This window comes from Terrapene carolina, unplaced genomic scaffold, assembly GCF_002925995.2.
Source record: "Terrapene carolina triunguis isolate 2854851 unplaced genomic scaffold, T_m_triunguis-2.0 Scaffold23, whole genome shotgun sequence".
Classification (NCBI taxonomy): Eukaryota; Metazoa; Chordata; order Testudines; family Emydidae; genus Terrapene; species Terrapene triunguis.
The window spans coordinates 978956-999953 of NW_020664374.1; the positions used below are offsets into that span (position 1 = coordinate 978956).

General features: G+C 38.9%; 1 protein-coding gene across 1 annotated transcript in view; it reads right to left on the reverse strand.

Moving 5' to 3' along the window:
- LOC113406130 (gamma-aminobutyric acid receptor subunit beta-3) overlaps positions 1 to 20998 on the reverse strand; it is a 152630-nt gene that overhangs the window by 14740 nt on the left and 116892 nt on the right. The window contains exons 4-7 of the mRNA XM_026648984.1: positions 14733 to 14953; positions 8782 to 8864; positions 6657 to 6794; positions 95 to 247 (exon numbers count right to left, since the gene is read on the reverse strand). Of these exons, the coding sequence (XP_026504769.1) occupies positions 95 to 247; positions 6657 to 6794; positions 8782 to 8864; positions 14733 to 14953 (595 nt within the window). The remainder of the gene's footprint in view (positions 1 to 94; positions 248 to 6656; positions 6795 to 8781; positions 8865 to 14732; positions 14954 to 20998) is intronic.

The following is a 20998-nucleotide window of genomic DNA, read 5'->3' on the forward strand; positions in this document are numbered from 1 at the left end:
AATATCAATATACTGACATGTTGCAGTCTTTAACAACTTCTGAAGGCTACATTTAGTTTGACATTTTAATGTCCCACTCATCCTTATCACATACCAAGGGCAACTCTTGCTGCTGATGCATCATAATTGATCCAGAATGACACCCATGATAAAATGGTAATCAGTATAGAGGGCATGTAGGTCTGAAGAATAAAGTATCCAATATTTCTCTTTAACTTAAAGCTCAGTGAGAGTCTTGGATACGCACCTAAGAAAAAGGGGAAAAATAACACTTATTTATACTGAAAAAAAGACTCTGGTAGACAAAATACTTTTCTTTAGTTTCCATAGAAACTAAATCATGTACCTTTGATGGGATATTATGACATTTATAGAACAATAGGAAAAATGCCTTCAGTGTATTACTGGTTAGCTAAATGCATGATATTCAAAATGAATCTTGGATTTTTTGCAGAGAATACACTAGTTTGAATTTTACCGAGAAAAGAGATAATAAGGTTAATTTTTAATTATAAAGCAATTGGCTGAGCACTGGATATTTTTTTAAAAGTGATGCTTAAATCTCTACCTAAAATGTTTATATAAAGGAATGATTTTCATATGTCACTTTATTGAGATGATTAGTATAATTAACAGTCAAAATGTAAAATAATTATTTTAATTAAATTTAATATAATTATAATTAAAATCAATTTCACATAATGTATTATTTGCATAGAATAGCTGTTCCTGAACTGACACTTCTCAAATAGACCCAAACTATGTGAAATATGCTACCTCAAGTGTCAGAAATAAATTCTCTTGAATAATAGTAAGAAGAAGAACAGAAGAAAATAACAATGGCCATACTGGGTCAGACCAAAGGTCCATCTAGCCCAGTATCCTGTCTTCCGACAGTGACAAATGCCAGGTGCCCCAGAGGGAATGAACAGAACAGGCAATCATCAAGTGATCCATCCTCTGTCGCCTATTCCCAGCTTCTGGCAAACAGAGGCTAGGGACACTCCAGAGCATGGGTTTGCATCCCTGCCCATCCTGGCTAATAGTCATTGATGGACCTATCCTCCATGAACCTAGCCAGTCTTTTTTGAACTCTGTTATAGTCTTGGCCTTCACAACATCCTCTGGCAAAAAGTTCCACAGGTTGATAGCGTGTTGTGTGAAGAAATACTTCCTCTTGTTTGTTTTAAACCTGCTGGCTATTAATTTCATTTGGTGACCCCCTAGTTCTTGTGTTATGAGAGGGAGTAAATATCACTTCCTTATTTACTTTCTCCACACCAGTCATGATTTTGTAGACCTCTATCATGTCCCCATTTAGTCGTCTCTTTTCCAAATTGAAAAGTCCCAGTCTTATTAATCTCTCCTCATATGGAAGCTGTTCCATACCCCTGATCATTTTGTTGCCGTTTTCTGAACCTTTTTCCAATTCCAATACATATTTTTTGAGATGGGGCGACCACATCTGCACACAGTATTCAAGATGTGGAGTACCATGGATTTATATAGAGACAATATGATATTTTCTGTCTTATTATCTATCCCTTTCTTAATGATTCCCAACATTCTGTTTGCTTTTTTGACTGCTGCTGCACATTGAGTGGATGTTTTCAGAGAACTATCCACATTGACTCCAAGATCTCTTTCTTGAGTGGTAACAGCTAATTTAGACCCCATCATTTTATATGGATAGTTGGGATTATGTTTTCCAATGAGCATTACTTTGCATTTATCAACACTGAATTTCATCTGCCATTTTGTTACCCAGTCACCCAGTTTTGTGAGATCCATTTTGTAACTCTCCTCAGTCTGCTTTGGGCTTAACTATCTTGAGTAGTTTTACATGTACACATGAAAAACTGCACATGCACCCACATGCAACAATTCCTTTAAAAAGTTTGTTTGATCAAATACAGTTGGTTAAATCTTCACTTTAAAAAAATATACCTTCGCTACTGTGCAGAGCATTCTATATTTTTTGGTGAACAATCCCTGAAGCGTTAGTTTGCTTTATCACATTCATTTTCTAATGAACAATGTCTCACTTCCAAGGATAAACTCTTTCTCTCCTTGAAACCAGGCCTACTTTTCTGCTAACAAAGTTTAATGCTCTCATCTGATTTTCTAATCTAGCCTGGAGGGCCTCCTGGGTGGCCTGTGTAATTAAAACCAAAACACACACCCCATCTTGTAAAATAAGTTTTAAAAATAAATCAGGGACTGAACCACCCACTGGAGTGGGAAAACCAGGCAGTAGGGGTTGACAGTGGAGCAAATCTCTGCCAGGTTCCTCTCAGGGAGTTTCTCCCAAATTATTTTGCTCATGGAAGCGATGGGGTTTGCATCTCACAGATCAATTCCATCCAGAGGCCACAGCTGGCTTTGTATCCCTGGAAACCATCCTTACTGCTCCCAGACAGCAATAGTGTCATACTATCATCAGGGCTTCCCTAGATGGTGCCTGACCCTGGGACTACCAGTGTCTGTATTATCCTAAACTATATTACGTTTACACCTTTGTAGAGTTGGTGGAAGGATGGTGCATGATCTATTGGCCCAGCCTCCGTCCTGCTGACTCCTACTCCCTCTCATTTATTCCTACACTGCCCCAGTGTGCAGACCACAGAACTCTGCGAGGGATGACAGGGAGGGAACTTTTCTATGAAGGCAGCTGACTCTGCCCTTTCTGTCTGGAAGGTCTGTGCACAGGGGCCTGACTCACATGTGATCAAGGGATTATGATCAAATCCTTATATATTTAAGCAGAAATCAAATACTTTGTGCAATCATGATTTCCTGGTTTGCTCAACTATTATTATTGTACCTCGCCTGATTTTGGTGGTATAATGCCTTGTTTATTAAGGCTCAATACATTTATCAATTAATTACCTGTAGGTTCTAGCTCTTATATATTACATCAAAAATATATTTTAGTCTTGAGACATGTTAATGTTTAGGGGGCAGATTCTGATACCCTCCCTCACATTCAGCATGAGGAGTTCCACTGATTTCAGAGGGATAATTTGAAGAGTACAGTACTGACTCACTGCAAGATAGAGTGGCAGAATCTGGCTGTAAGTATTAGGACTGACGATATGACTGAGACTGCAGAGAAGAAAATAAATGGTTAATCAATAATCTAAGTACAAATAACCCCAACCTCTCATTTATTCAAATGCTTGGTAAAAAGCAATTACTTGTGTCTGTTTCGATTTCATTAAAAGCCAGTGAGCTGAGCTGAAATACCTAGCTCCAAGGCTAAATTAGTCTCTTGCTGTTTTATCCAAGTAAAAAACCAAGATATCAGAGATGGCCAGTTACAGAATTCATATTCAAATCTATTCTTCCAGGATATTTCTTTAGCTAATTAGAAATGTACTTTAAAGATTGATCTTTCAGAACATGCCAAATAATTATTTTTCAAAGCCTATTAAAAGTACCTTCCTCTTTGAAAAAAGTAGCTAATTTGGCTAGAGACTATGATGGGTCGTGAAGTTTCCAGTGAAAGTGGGTTATGGCTTCCCTTTTCAGGTCAGATTCTTAGTGTAGTTTATCTGGACCATTTTTTCTTTTTCCTAATGCTTGTCAGATCAGCCACTGCAGGAGCCACTTTGGTGCATGGTTGGCCTTCTTAGGCCTGGTCTACACTAGGGAGGGGGAATCGATCTAAGTTACGCAACTTCAGCTACGTGAATAACTTAGATCTACTTACCTCGGTGTCTTCACTGTGGTAATTCGATGGCTGACACTCCCCTGTCAACTCCGCCTGTGCCTCTCGCCCTGGTGGAGTACCGGAGTCAATGGGAGAGCGCTCGGTGGTCGATTTATTGCGTCTAGACTAGATGCTTTAAATCGATCCCCACTGGATCGATCGCTGCCCATTGATCCAGCCAGTAATGTAGACAAGCCCTTAGTCTCTTGCAGTAGGGCTTTGGCTGCAGTATGGAACCTTTCCAGAAAATCATTGCTATTCTCAGTTGAAGATTGACTACTTCAATTTTTAAAATAGTTTTAATAGTTCTGATTTAAACTTTCTTTTCTATAATTTTTAAATTGGATGTTTTAAAAGTATATTCAAGCAAATTATCTGAATCTAAATTGTAGGCAGCCATATTACAAAGTAAGCAACAGTTTATGCATAGTTTGAAGTAGGAATAGTAGGAAAGTTGAAGAGTTCAGAAGCTGGAAAGTTGCTAAAATCAATGGCTCAAATGTTCAAACTGCCTACATTATGTGGATGCCTAATTCCCATTCATTTTAATGGGCATACAGATCTAGACAGCTTTGAAAATCTTAGCCAATATGTGTGTCTTTTTCATTGCCCCTTAGTAGGGGCAGTAGTATGGACAGTGTTTCCATTCTCATAATATTTTGTACAAGAATATACAGTAGTGCTATTTCAGGGAGCACAGGAGGAATAACTCATTTTATCTGAAACAATGCTTATATCAAGGCTCTTTAATACACCTGATGCATTCATATTTTTTGCATAACCAGTAGAATTATTACTACACTGAAATCTTATCTATAGCTCAATGAACCATCTAATATCTGCCTTTGAGCACCCAATAGCCTCAGAGACAAAAGGGACAGCATCAGACTTCCTTTCTACAGAGACAGAGAAACTTAGCAACAGCAGCCAAGTCAGTGGTTATTTTCCCCTGAGTCTTTAAAGAGAGATAAAGGGTCTTGAGGAGTCCACCAGCCCCTCCAGATAATATCCCTAGTGTTATTATTATTTATTATTATTAATAATTATTATTATTTGTGTTATGGTCACAATGTGCTGGGTATTGGCCAGACGTGTAAGAAGATGGATAAAACATACAACCAAAAAATGTTATGCTAATAATAATTAATATAAACTGCATTCTCTATCAAGCACTAATTAGCTGGCTAATTTATTGTGGTGTATGCCAGCGGTGAGTCTTGAGGAATGATTCGAAAGGGAAGGACTTGGCCACGTGGATCAGTTCAGGGAGGTTATTCCATACATGGGGGCTGTTGTGGTAGAAACGTAAATTTGGTTTGGTGAAAGATTGATTCCCTTGCATAAAAACAGTGTTACCATACTAGATCAGGTCTGTGGTCCATCTAGCCCCGTATCCTGTCCCCATCACTGGCAATCATCGGATGCTTCAGAGGAAGGTACAAGAAACCTTATAGTAGGCATGTGGGTTAATCTAACTCCCACAAAAATCTCATCCTAATCCCTAATAGTTAGGCTGTTTTAAACCCTGAAGCATGGAGTTTTAAATTTTTGTTAGCAATAACTATTATAATGCTGAATATTCTTTTTATCCATATAAATGTCCAATCCTGTTTATTATTGCCTCTTCAATCTCTTTTATATGGCTGTCACACAGTTCTTTAGATTTCTCTTTCATCTGTGTTTAATAGGACTCTCTATCTGTAAATTATTCCAGATTTCATCATAAAAACATTTCACACTTTCTTGAACTAAAACTTGGTTTACCCTGTAGTAAAATCTCTTCTCAACTTCCTGTAACCAGTGCAAAAATGAGGTTCTCCATCAGTGCCATGCAACCAATATTTTAAAAAACTGTTGTCACAAAAACTCCCACCTTCAGTGTGTGATTATGCTAGGAGTGCATCAGGTAGCAGAGAGGAGTGGTAAGGGATTAACAAATCTGTTTCCTTTTCCATTTAAACAAAGCCCTCTTTTCCTAACTATGACCAAAGAAATATGACACCATTTGGCAAACATACTCATATCAATTGCTCTTCTGCCAATGCTTATATTTTGTAATGAAATACAAGTAGTGCTGCTGTGCACTTTGACCCAGATGCTATGCTCAAGGAATCGGTGAAGAGATTCCCATAAATGTACCATATGCTTAGTTTGTTAAATGCTTTGGGATGAAGGGTTCAATAGGCAGCACGGTTTCATGGTCTGAACAGAGGGCCGAGCACTTGCAATTCCTGAGCAGAAATCCCAGTTCTGCCAAGGAGTCACTGTGTGGCCACGGGAAAGTCATTGGTGCCAGCATTTTCAAAGATATTAAGCACTTAAATCCATGTTGTCTTCAGTTACCTCAATAAGTGGTCTAGTTTTCAGAGATGCTGTGAGATTCTGTCAATTTAAACTACATTTCCAGTGGGGGGAGGGGGGAGGACCTCTGACCCCAGATTTAGCACTCCAAAACTGACTATAGGAGGCCTTGGATGTGTAGAAACTAGGTGTCTTCAGTTGCCTACTACATGCAGACACATACCTTAATGCAACACAAGGTATAAAATACACTGCATCCACTGTATTGAAACACAATCCAAACACACACTCAAGAGTTGTAGATCAATGATCATAAAGCTGTTATTTTTAACCTGGCATTCCCATACTTCTGTAAGGTCACTATGGGCTAGAGTTAACTAACAGCCCAAAGTGAAAGGCTTCACACCGAATAACAAAGATGTTTAGCCTTTCTGTTAAGTACGACACAACATAGGCTCTCATGGACTACTCATCTGTAAAAAGAAATGGAGAAGTCTTCCTGCTTCATGGATTATTGCATAATGGCTTTACCAGCTAATCGTTTATCACAAATGTGGTATCCAGCACTATCATTACGTAAAATAATAACTGACATATGTAAGGAAGTGAACACACTGAGCATGCAAACAAAAGAAACACTTGCCTGTGGCGAAGACAACATTCTTTGACACCAGTCTGTATTCCACAATGGAGAACTGCGGAAGCTCGATCCTCTCTACGCCTGTGACTGCATTATCTCCACCTCTCCAGTAAAATTCTATGTCATCTGTTGTATAACCATCTTCAAACAAAGCACAAATGTAAGGTGGAAAAAAACCTCTACTGTATTCTACCATGAAAAATCTAGTACATGGTATCATTTCAGAAGATTTCAGAGTGGATTAGGGCTTTGCAGCTATAATAGTTCCACTACTTTATTCCATATGGTGGTTTTCAAATATATTAACATTCTAAGATGCTCTCTTAAAGGGCTGTCCCCATTAAATACAAGAGTTCACAAGTATTTGAGGCAAGATTTTTGTTTTGTTTTTTAGTTCTGATGAAATTCAGGGCAAAAATGAAGGCCTACAGTGAAGACATAGATATGACCAGGAAGTGGCTCCTAATACTAACTATAGGAGTCTGTTTACAGATTGGTGCAATTTCAGATATCAACTGCACTTAGTATTAATTAACAGGAAAAGAGAGAATGTTCTACCAATGCAAACAAACATATTAGAGCAGGGGCAGGCAAACTTTTTGGCCTGAGGGCCGCATTGGGTTTCAGAAATTGTATGGAGGGCCAGTTAGGGATGGCTGTGCCTCCCCAAACAGCCAGGCATGGCCTGGCCCACACTCCCTATCCCCATCTTCTTCTCGCTCTCTGATGCCCCCCCCCCCAGGACTCCTGCCGCATCCAACCCCCCTGTTCCCTGACAGCCCCACTGGAACCTCTGCCCCATCCAACCCCCCTACTCCCTTTTCCCTAACCACCCCCGGAACTCCCACCCCTGACTGCCCCCCATCACCCCATCCAAACCCTCCTCTCATTCCTGACTGCCCCCCTGGAACCCCTGCCCCATCCAACCATACCTTCTCCCTGTCCCCTGACCGCCCCTGGAACCCCTGCCCCTGACTTCCCCCTGCCACTCCATCCAACCCCTCCTCTACTTCTTGACTGCCCCCCCGGGATCCCTACACCCATTCAACCCCCCTGTTCCCCACCCCGACCACCACCCCGAACTCCCCACCCTCTATCCACCCCTTCTGCTCTCTGCCCCCTTACCACGCTGCCTGGAGCACCGGTGGCTGGTGGTGCTAGAGCCGCGATGCCCAGAGCACCAGCACCAGAGCCATCCACGCCACCACGCAGCACAGAGCACCAGGTCAGGTGGGCTCTGCAGCTGCGCTGCCCCAGGAACTCGCAGCGCTGCCACCCAGAGTGTTGAGCTGGCGGCGGGGCGAGCTGAGGCTGCGGGGGAGGGGGAACAGCAGAGGAGGGGCAGGGGGCTAGCCTCCCAGGGCAGGAGCTAAGGGGCTGGGCAGGGCCGTATTTTGCCCACCTCTGTATTACAGAGAGGGGGCCTTCTACTGCTCCCATGGAAATCAATGGTTAAACTCCCATTAATGCCAATGGGACTGGGATTAAGTCAAGTGTAATTTAAACATAGAATTCATTAGTGTGTTCTTCATGGGTGATATTTTATGTATGTAGTAGACATTCCCCTCATTCCCCATCATGTAGCAGAAATAGAGCAGTGGCTTTTGAAGCACAATTATAAAATATCAGAATATTCCAATTATAGAAAACAACAAGGTTGAAGATTGAATCTGCTTGTGTGTGGAGCTGAACTCCAAATCATAAGTGGGCATGACAGCCAGCGAGGTCCCATGGCAAGGCCATTCATGCATAATAAAGTACACTGAAAGAAAATTGTATCTCAGTGTTTGCTCTCTTCAAAGTCAATCTGATTAAAATATGAACCTTCGTTCTCATGTTGTAGATAAATATCCAGTGACTACCTCTACCTAATCAGTCTGGAGTGATGAACTGTATCATTCTTTCTATCTCCTAACCCCACTTTTTATCAACACAACATGCAAGCCTGACATTAATAATTCCCTTATATTTTAAATGATGCATAAAATCAAATAAACACTCCAAAGGGTCGTTGTGTTAAGGAATTCGCATGTTTGTTAGGCATCAGGATGACTGTTCTATGGCTGTACTGGGGAAAACTGCCCACACAACTGAACTGGACTTTATTTGTATCTGTGTATATACATACAGCTCTCTATTTCCAGAGTACAATTTTGTTCATCTAATGGGTATCTTCTCAGGTCCATCATACAAGCTGCAGTAGTTGTGATTCTGAAATACAAACAAATGGAATTACAGTAGGCCAATCATTCATTTTTTTCTATAAACGTGAGGAATGTTTAAAGAAAGGCATGGACTACAAGACCAGATTCTGCAGCTCTTACACTGAGCAGAACTTTCTCAAATGAGTTGTTCCATTGACTTCAGTAAGATTACCACTCTAAGTGGCACTTGAGTCATCCCATTGGGGCTCAGTGTGTAAGTACTATTCAAACATTTGTCACGATTAAAGAACATGGCTTTATATCGGAAAGTGTTTAACTATAAAAGTTTGCTACACATGTCATGATGACTATCCTACATTTGTGTTCAGTTTTTCGTCTTCATCTTTTTTAACTACCATGCAACATGGTTTTACTGTGGTTATGTTTTATCAAAACCCATATAAAGAAATAAAATCCACAGCAGCCAGTGGAAGGATAGATTCAAAATAGTTAAGCTTATTTAAATGTGATAGTACAACTTGTACATTCAATCCAAATTTAGCATATTTTTACAATCAATGTATAGTAAATATTGAAATGATCAATATATTCAAATTATTTTTATAAATCTCAATTTAAAGTAATAAAATATATGTATGCATTCAAAGCAATTATATTAAGCCACATATTGACTCAGAATTGGAACTTAATTTTAAAAATAATGTATTAATACTGACATGTAGGCCCTGATTCAGCAATGAACTTGAACATCTGTTTAAGTTTAAGTACACGCTTAAGTGTTTTGCTGAACTGAAGTCTTAGCCTTTAGCATGTGCTAAGGGAACATCATCTATCTAATATTGCTTTCGTGTGAAGTTCATATTTAAACTACCTTCTATGTTTGATTAGGTCCACATTTTAAAACCAAATTAACCCTTTTCTGATGTTAATAGACACAAACTTGAAAAATGGTTAATTCCTAAACAAAAATCTGAATCTGAATCCTTCCTTCACTGTCAAAGGTCGTTTAGTACATGAACAAAGCTCTGCCACCACTGTCTACCTTGGGCCACTCTTTTCATGTAAGTTTCCCTCTCTAAGTAGTGTTCAATGGAGGGATTCTTTCAGATGGCCCCTTTTACATGTTCCTTCAGCTGCCCAATGGCATGTCTGCCCTGACAGATGTTCTGTCTTAACACATGTCCCAATGGACTCGAATAGTTTACAAAGAACAGCTTCCACAGCTGCTCTGTGGCTTAGGAGAAGGATTTATCTCAATCGAACATCTGCCCAGTGCCTCGCTGGCTCCTCAGTCAAGGTGCTAGACTCAGGATTATTAATTATGGAAACTAGTGTCTCTGCAGTATGACTGTTAGCAACTCTGACTTAGCACCTAAAACGAGCACCAAGTAATGCACTCAGGGGAAAAAAATTACTTAACATTTATCTGTGATCACTGCAGGAACATTCTAAATTACACAATCATAACAATTATGAATTTTACGAAGTCACACTTATTATGAAATCAAATTATTTTGCATATAATACAATATTGGTAGTTCCAATTCAAAACAATAAGAAAAATCAGTAATATGTAATTGTGATTATTATGCTGTTATCCCATTCTATTTTAAAAGGAAAATATTTACTACATTGAACAATGGGTCACATGGTTCCAGATCCTGCCATGGCATCTGCATGGGTTAAATTCATGCAGAGGCAGTTGCAGTATCAAGGTCCCTCAAATATTAGTGTCTTTAACTATTGGCAAATACCAAGTAGACAGAAAACGGACATTTATAAAAGATAAATTTGGTATATTTACTAAAAATGATGCAGCTTGCAAATTTGTATTTGCCTTTAACATATTAGGTTGCCTTATGCCTTTTTTAGATAATGTACTCTGTCCTAAGCCCCACTAACATCTATGTATTGCAAGGTTGCATTGTCAGGAAGAATATGCTCCATCAAAGCTATATAGGATATTTATGTACTAAATCAAGACACGAACGTGTAAGTCCAAAACATCAAACTAAAGATTAAAAAAAATAAAACAGATAGGTAAATACCACATTTACTCAAATGTACAAAATCATTTGCTGCAGTAATGCTCAGTTCCATTTGTGTACAATTTCTGTGAACTTTCAGACAACCTCATTTTCCTTGCACACATGCTCGCTAAAGGAAAGTTTTGTTCACTTGGGCTAGCTTATGCACACAAGAAGAAGAGGTATGTTTTTTTATGGAATGAGACGCTGTCTGGCACAGCAGGATGACAGGATTCCTAGAACCCCTCAGCAGAGCACTGGTAGAGAAGCAATTATATGCGCCAGACAAAGATCGAATTTCACACAAACACACACACACTTTGTATGCATGCAATACAGAAAGGAACCAAAATTCCCTAAGTTAGTTTATCTCCTGACACCTCTCCCGAACTGCAACCTTATTAATTATTATTATTATTTGTATTTATATTGCTGTGTTGCCTAAAGGTGCTGAATCTGTTGCGCTAGGCACTGTACAGAAACATAAAAAAATAGTCCCTTCCCCAAAAAGCTTACAGTCTAAGTAAATTTAAGTACACTAAGAACTTCTCTCTGAGAGGTTCACAGTCCCAGTGGCTAATTCAGATGTCCTTCCCTCCTGCTTATAAAAATTACATTCATTCAATTAAAGAACAGAAGCAATGTCACGTTCCTTATCTGACCAACCATAACTAACCAATATAGCGTGAATGTTCAAATACTGAGAATTGAATACTAAAAATAACCAATTCACAAATTAAAAAGACTTGCAACACAATTCTCTCTCTCACTTTAAGTATTTATAACATGCTCCATCACCATAGCGTCTGAGGGCAAAAAGATTTGCATCTGGTAAGCATACAACAGCCAAGGCTACTTTATTTTCTATCCCCTCTTTGTAAATGACATTACATTGTTTTGTTTGAATTATTATTGAGGAAAAGCTGCTGCACAGAAATGTGCATTTTACATTTTGTGCTGCAAATGGTGACATCTGTAGACAATTGGAAGGGAGTTCCACAGCCATTGATCAGGTTCTGAGAAAGTCCAGTCCCATCCTTGGAACTATTAATTCCATTGTTCTTCATGGATAGAGGTTGTTGTGGCAGAGAAGAAACCTGTGATAACCATGGCTCAATCCCTTGAAGGCTTTGAAGATCAGGGTTCTGAATTTTCCAGTTCTTAACATGGAGCCAGTGTGGCATTTAGGTCACTTTCATCAGGCATTTTCAGGGATCTGTGTTGCTCAGAAGATGGGTCACCACCTCGAGCTTTCTCATGATATTTTCTATCATCCAGTGCATTGTAGTAACTGAGTGCTAGGGGTGTCAAACATGAAAATTACAAAAGCCAGGTGCTCACTAAAGAAGAGGCATAGCCTCATGACCAGATGACTGTCATTTGACTGTTCAGAAGCAGCAAAGCCTAGATGGAGCACAAGTCTGCAAACCACCTTTGCAACTTTGATCCAGGAGGTTAAGGTTTTGACCAGGCTTTCAGCATGTTTTTCCCTTTCTTTTTGCTAAGAGTTAATTTCAGGAGCTTCTTCTCTCTTGCAGGCTCAGCAAAAGCTGGGCAAGAGTGATGTGTGTATGAAGAAAATTGTGAGTTGGGTATAATCTATGTGCTGCTGGCATTGAAGTCCATGTCCCTCTGTCTCTTCTCATTGAGTAAATTCAAACAACAAATACGTTCAAGGAAAGTGTAATCTGCTAATGGGCATTCACTGTCTGCAGAAGAGCAGACTAAATTTATCAAATAAATGATTTTCTACCAATTAATACTGCACTTTAATTTTATAACTAATATTAATCAAATTGATTTGGGAATGTGCTGTGAACACTTTATGACAAAGTCAGACCGACAGTTCTGGGAGAATGGTTGAAGGCAGGTGTATCTGTCTTAGAATGGTTAAAGCCCTTTTTCCTATGAACGGAAAGAAGTTACCTCAGGTTGATTAAGGACACCCTGAGTCTAATTAAGGGCAGCCCGTGACCTTTGAAAACCTCTTCCAGTGAGTGAGACAAGGGAGGAGAAGAAGCTGCAGAAGGGTTGTATTTAGCAGGGGGAGAAGGCTTCTCCAAGGTAAAGAGCTGGTTTTCCCTATAAGGTAGGGTGACCAGATGATGACTCCAAAATATCGGGACCACCACAGGGGGAGTGCCTTTTCAATTGTTACACTCACCCGGCACGTCCGGGTCTTCGGCGGCACTCCGGCGGCAGGTCCTTCAGTCGTTGATGGTCTTCGGCGGCATTTCAGCAGCATTTCGGCGGCTGGTAATAAATCTTGCTGCCGAAGAAAGAAGTACCCGCCGCCGGAGTGCCGCCGCCGACCCGGACGTGCCGGGTGAGTGTAACAATGGAAAAGGTGCTCCCTCTGCCTGTCACCGCCGCCTAAGCAAAAAAAAAGGGCCGCCGTACTTCGGTTGGGACGCGGGACAAACTGCTCAATATCAGGATAGTCCCGGTTTTATCGGGATGTCTGGTCACCCTACTATAAGGGCAAATCTTGTGTTTATTTCTGTTTGGGAAAGGGGCCTTGGTTCCCAGCATAGTTGGGCCCGGAGTAGGTTAGAGAGGTGTCTGGCAATTGGTGGCCAGCATGAGAGGCTGTACTGCAGTGAGTTAGGGAATGTAATATTTTAGTTTGTTTTTGTTTAAAGGCGCCCTCAGGCCTACCGTGTAAATATTGTAAATAAACCAACGTGAAGTATAAAACCTCCAAAGTGGGATTGTTTTACCCCAAGTTCCCTCAATGCCAGAGGGAGAAATGCTGAGCCCTGATGTCATGAAAGAGGTTCATTGCCACAACATTTACACACAAAGTTGCAATGAAGTACTTGTAATTCAAAGCAATAACTGTACTTTGCTAATATTCATATATTTTTACGTTGTTGTTTGTGAGGCTGATTCTTGAAGAAGAATAAAAGAAAAGATTCAGGTCTATGTTGTTTGTTTATTTAAATTCAAAAAGGGAAGAATTCAAAAGTAAGATTTCAGGTTGCTGCTGCTGCAAAACATCTCAGCATTTGCAACATGGGTACATAGCATGCAAAAGCAAAAGTCTCCTTTCACTAAACATAGTTTATGGTGCAGCAATCACTTGCTGAACATGCACGTACCCAACTTTGTTGAACTTCCATAAAGGTGTGGGGCTGTTTTTATTTTATATAAACAGGCTCACCCCTCCCTAGTTTATACAGAATGGAAGCTTGGGAAGTGATGAATCAATGACAAAGTCAAATAAAACTTCAGTGCCTGATAAAACCAGAAGCTCTGGTAAATATTAAAATGGTTGTGGTGGGAATATTCCACATCCTCATTCCTTCCTAATTTGTAGAGAGTTCCACCCTCTCTATAATTTCAATTAAACTTTCCAGGCCTGATTCTCATTTCACTAAGTCCCCTTTTTACTGCTCTGGCAATGTACAGGGACTTAAAATGGATATAAAGCAGCGTCCTGTAAAGCCCCTTTACACTTCCAGAGTAAATATAAAGGCTAGAAGGTACACACATTCATGTTTTAATATTATAGACTTAACTTTTCCACGGTTTATTTTTTCCAGTACTGAGTAGTGGTACATCAAGAGAGGAACTCAGCACCCAAATTAAACCTCACTGCCCATATTTTTTGAATGAAATATTTAGGTTTGCACTTAATGGTTTCCTTTCAATTTTCTGTAGCTGCAGAGCTTTCCAGTTATGGTGACGCTGTATAAACAGATAAAAGCTGACTGAATACACTGGTGGCAAAATTAAGAAACTTTGAGTGTGTTATTTATTTTCTTTCAGGGTTACTGTGAAGGTTACATAATATGCTACATAGAGTGTGTAATAACCTTGTACCAGGAAACAAATATCAACAATACGAAACAATGGCTATGAAATCTTCATCATAAAGTACAGACCTGAGGCCATACAGCACTGTTCCATCTGGATGAAGGCGAATCATTCGATTTTTCACCGTAACTCCATGCACAAATGACTTCTTGTCATTTAAAAAGTAAGTGTCGGGCACCCAGAGTTGATCTGCCACTCGATTATCAAGCGTAAGGTTGAGAGGTATCCCAGCATAGGCTAGTCTCTTATCTCTCCAATATTGTTGAAAATACATTGTTAAGGTATAATCCTGGTGGAGAAATGGAGAAGAAAAAAACCCTGCAGTCAATGCTTGATTAGAGAGTCAATAATTCATTACTGAGGAAATAAACTTTACGTATTTGGTGACACCTTGTATAAAAAATAAATTCTTGCTAACAGTAGTTTAACATCCTCATTGTTCTGTGTTCTCAATTTGAGCTACATTTTGAGTTACATTTACCTTGCAAAAAAAAAAAAACAATTTAGACCATGAAAGTTTTAAATAATGTTAAAGAACTCAGGAATGGTTTCAAGTAAGTTTAAATGTGTATTTCAAAATCTCTAGCAAATTCAACTGCTTTTGGCATCTTTCCTTTCTCTCTCTCTCTCTCTTTTTCTCTCTCACAAATTACCACTATAAAGTGTGTGAGAGCTTCATAATAAGAGAGAGATGAAGGGTGTTTTTTGGGGTGGGTAACTAAATAGTAGGTAAATATTGTTACAATCCCCATTTTACAGATCATGAAACAGACACAGATAGGACTAAATTGCCAGTCTCTGGCACCCCATGCAAAATATTTTGAACAGCAGTCAAAATTATACCAGAAAGCAAAATTGGAAAGATGCGGTGTGCATATGTGTGCCTATAAAATGAGAATATATGCTGGCATAGTGTAAAGATTTTACCACCATGCTGCAATATACATGAGCAGTAGGTAAACCCTAGCTAAAGTTCTACTAGCCTGATTATACTAGTTTCTATATTTGATTTTCATGGCTTTGTGCGTAGAGTCAATTGAAGGTGCTGGGAACTCAGCATTTTTGAAAATCAGATCTCTTATTTAGGAGCCTTAACATGGATATAGGAGCCTAACTTTATTCAACCATTTTAATAAATCTTTTGCTATTTTAAGATGTTGCAAATTTTAATTGATCATGTCAATAATAAAACCACACTTAAATGCTGGGAAGAGGTTCCCAGCCTCTGTGATAAACCATAATCTATGTGGTTCATGCACTGAATCTAGGACAGTGGTTTTCAACCTCGGGTCTGCAGACTATGTCTAAGGGATCTGCAAAAGGTTGTCTTTACCATAGAACAGTGGTTTTCAACCTGTGGTCCATGAACCCCCTAGGGGTCCGCACTTCCATTTGAAATTGTTTAGGTGTCTGCAAATGAAAAAAGGTTGAAAACCAGTGATCTAGGATATTATACAAAAACATAAAAATGCATGTGGATATTTCATAATACTAGCAAAATAAGTTAGAGTCAAAATGAATTTCATACTAAGTTTTTCTGTTCATACAAAAGGAAAACAAATCTTCAAAATATCTTTTTTCCATCTATTTTAAAATATGACAGGGCATTTCCTTTTTAGGATCCTTTATTTTCATAATTCTTTGTATGAAAACCAAATTGATTATTCAAGATAAAACAGAAAATTTGTGTCCAGACCTTATAATATTGTTGCTATATTTACAATAAAAACACAAACATTGCCTATTAAAATACTGATTTTCAATAATATAAAAGTGTTTTAAATAGCAAAAATATTCATGTAGCACTGAGAAGTTAATGTAATTTCCAAACAGATATTTAAACAGTGAACTAGAAGTGTGCAAGCCACAAGATATCTCCATTTCCATGTGGTTTAGAAAGCTGGTGATACAGAAACCCTCAGGCTTGCTTCTCTCAGGTTGGGTGGGAATTATCATCAATGTGTCTAAGTAAAACTGTTAGGGCTGGTGGCAGCTTGTATGTCCATTTTTGGGAAAGGGTTTCATGCTGAGAAATCCTAGGGCTGGTCTATACTTACCGGGTAGTTCGACGGCTGGCAATCGAAGTTCCGGGTTCGATTTATCACGTCTGGTCTGGACGCGATAAATCGAACCAGGAAGTGCTCGCTGTCGACTGCGGTACTCCAGCTCAACGAGAGGAGTATCGCGGAGTCGACGGGGGAGCCTGCCTGCCGCGTGTGGACCGCGTCTGAACCGCGGTAAGTTCGAAGTAAGGTATGTCGACTTCAGCTACGTTATTCACGTAGCTGAAGTTGCGTACCTTACTTCGACTTGGGGGGTTAGTGTAGACCAGGCCCTAGTTTCAGGCATCAATCCTACCCAGTGCTTCAATCAGACTCAAACAGTCCTCCTCAGACTCAAACAAAACTACTAACCCCCTTCAACATTCAGAGTCCTTGGGATTTTTATCAAGTGAATCATTCTCTTTAATGAGGCAAGATATCTTGCTTTAAGAAACTAGTTTTAATTGCTTGGCAAATACAGTATTATAGTCATTGGGTAAGTTTTTCCCTTTCTAGAAGCTAAGAGCATTTAAAACAAAGGAACCAAATGGTAGGAGAAAAGAGGTCCTTGTGGAACTGAGTGCAGTTTATGCTTTAAAGGCCAAATCTGACATGACTGTTCAGAATAACCTGATCCAATCTTTTGGTTGAAAAGCTTTTCTTAGTGGGACTAATCATCATCGCTCATCAAAGGAAAAGGTATATGCTGCTCTCAGTGCACGTGCATAGCTCCTGTTAGTGCATCAGGAGGACCGTATACCTCCTGGCATTCTGATGTTGATGAATAAGAACAAATACATTCTCTACCAGTTGTGGCGTGATTAATGTTTGTTTCCATTAATAATAAAGATAGCACAGTACTTTTTTTTGCTTCAAACGTCCAACGTCAGGAGACTGTGAATAAGTGAAATAGTGGATATATACAGAGTATTGTAAAATGCACACTATATAATAAAATGTATTTTGCATAACTTAGAAGGAGCAGAAATAAAGGCATAAAACCACTAGTGTGATCTGTTACTGCACTGAAAGAGTAACCAGCTCTCACTCAAATGTAATAGAAACAGAGCATCTGAACAATAGGAAAGGGAATTTCAAGAAAAACTCTCTCTTCTTTTGTATGATATAAGATACATGCTAACAGCTAGCCGATTGCCCTAATTAGCTGATGAGTTAGATGAGGTGGCAGGAAACCAGGTACTTTTCCATCAGAAATTCATTGAAATCAAAACAATTCTACATGAAAATTGGCAAATTCTGGTGAAAAAATGTTTCCACTCTAGGTAAAAGTATGAAGTTATAGAGGTGATAAAACTCTGCTGAAATTACTCTGATAGAAAAGGAATAAGAAAAGAGTGGGCATTAGAGGTCACATCCTCAATTTCTGCAAAACAGCGTAGCTCCACTCACTTCAATGAAGTTACACTGATTTGTATCAGATGAGGATCAATACCTACATGCGGCCACTAGCAGAAGTGAAAAGATATCATGAACTCATGAGCCAACAATAGGCAAATGATATGCTGCTCTCAAGTAACACCATTGTCTCTTTGCTGGCCCAGTGAGTGGATGAGATCAGCTCATGAATGAAGAACAACTGGTTGAAGTTCAACCCGAACAAGACAGAGGTTATGTTGGTTAGCAGAGGGAAGTATTTTGAGGGGGTTTTAGACAAAATGCAGTCTTCACTGGCTGAAAATGCACAAGCAACTGGTCAATTCAACTTTCAGTTTAGGAGTGCTCCCGAATGCTTTGCTGATGCATGATGCATTTCATGTAGCAACATCTGCAAGTAACATGTTCTATCATCTGTGGCTGGCTAGAAGACTGCATCCCATGCTGATGGATGATAACCTAGCCTCAGTTTTTGTCACCTCTTGGTTGGATTATTTCTATAGTACATGAAACTGTCAGCCTCAAAAAATTCCAGCTGGTACAGAATACATCAGCCTGTCTCCTCACTAGCACTGGCTTCCATAAGCACATCAAACCATGATGTTGGCTTCTCAAATTCAAAGGGTTCAGTCATTGCCTTCAAGGCACTCAATGATTTGAGCCCAGCCTACCTAAAAGACTGCCCAAAGTTTCAAGATGAGGACTGCAGCTGGCAGCTCAGCTCCTATCCTCAGGCACAGTAGAACTGTCCATTGCAAGGACAAAGCTTGTCTGTGCAGAAGACAGCACAAGACAAGTCCAAGACTGTGGGAATTCATTCCACAGGAATTAAATACCACAACAAACCTTTGTTTCCAGTGCAAGGTGCACTTTGACCTTGCTTTTGCTAATATAAACACATAGTACAGGTATACATTATACATTTTTTTTAATTACAGTTTTTTGTTGAGGAGAAGGGAGAATGAAAGAACCAAACATGGCAGATAATATTTCCATTACTTCTAGAAGGTGTTCAGCTACTATGGTGATGAGGGCCATGCAAGAACCTGAATAGAATAGAATAGAATGTGCCTATGCTCTTTGTAAGTAGTGTCCATTATCTCCAACACATGTGAATAAGTGAGCATAATACAGTCTTACAAAATATATCCTTATATATGCTGCAGGTGTATATGGTAATTAAACAAATATTCCCCAAATGGTACCTCTCTTTACAGACTGAACACATCTGTAGAAAGTACACTGTATTATTTATTCTTACATAGCTTTTCAGCCACTCAAAACCTGCTAAAGTTACTAATCTACTAATGTACCATAATATATTAAGTATAAATAGAAAAGAACTGATTTTCTATTACAGAGTAGTTATTTTTGGCTTTGCCCTCAATGCTCCGTAAATTGAAAACAAATATAAATAAATATATAATGGTTTGCCTGTCAAAAATAACATTAACAATATGTACCACTGCAGAAATACCATAAAATTTACAATTACACTTTACAGTCCATTTTAGTGTACTACACATGGAGGATGTTAACAAACTGGCCATTAATTGTAGAAATTGGTGTATTTCTCCAAATAATTGTTAATAGAGTATTATAGTTAATCACAATAGCTTATAATATTAATATAAGTATTCATGATTTTAAATTATTTGTTAAAATATTTATTATAGTGTTCCTGAGGATTGATTTATACCTTCTTGAAATGCAAGAGAACTTGTCTTAGATTTATTCTTTAATGTAAATACACATCAACTGCTTTCTTGGCCTACAGGGAAATGGAATTATTCCCAACTGTTTTAAACAATTTATTTTGGATGGAACCATACAGCTCATTCATTCAAAGGATAAAAGAAACCAGGAAAATCCATCTAGTAGTCTCCCCATAACTTAGATATGGATACTGTAGAGTAAGGGGCATATTTTTAAAGCATCAATCAGGGACTGAACTACATGATTCCCATTAAAGCTAATGGGAGCTAAATTCCTGCATTCTGTACTTTGAAAACATGCTTTTGACTTTTCACACCCTACTAGGCACACCGGCATACACAGGAGGGATTCAAGAAGTTTATAAGTACATTTCAGAATTTTTTGTAATAAGGTTTCAGTTAAATAGATATATAATAAAAACACACACACTGGTCAGCACTGAAAAAGTCAGCATTCACCAACAGTTGCCTTGCACAGTGTTACGTGAGATTACCATTTTTTTCCCAATACTTAGTCAGATATCTGTAATGACAGTTCACATATTTATTTTTGTTATTTATCAGTGAGAAGAGAGAAAAAGGAAAATATGATCCCAACTACATTTTCAAATATATTGATTTCAATTACAACACAGAATACAAAGTCTACAGTGCTTACTTTATATTTATTTTTGATTACAAATATTTGCACTGTAAAAAAGAAAAAAAATAAATAGTATTTTTCAATTCACCTAATACAAGAACTGTAGTGCAATCTCTTTATCATGAAAGTTGAACTTACAAATGTAGAATTATGTACAAAGAAACCTGCATTCAAAAATAAAACAATGTAAAATTTTAGAGCCTGCAAGTCCACTCAGTCCTACTTCTTGTTCAGCCAATCGCTAAGACAAACAAGTTTGTTTACATTTGCAGGAGATAATGCTACCCGCTTCTTGTTTATGTCACATGAAAGTGAGAACAGGAGTTCTCATGGCACTGTTGTAGCTGGCGTTGCAAGATATTTATGTGCCAGATGCACTAAACATTCATATGTCCCTTCATGCTTCAACCACCATTTCATGCTGATGACGGGTTCTGATCGATAACAATCCAAAGCAGTGCATGTTCATTTTCATTATCTGAGTCAGATGCCATTAGCAGAAGGTTGACTTTCTTTTTTGGTGGTGGAGGTTCTGTAGT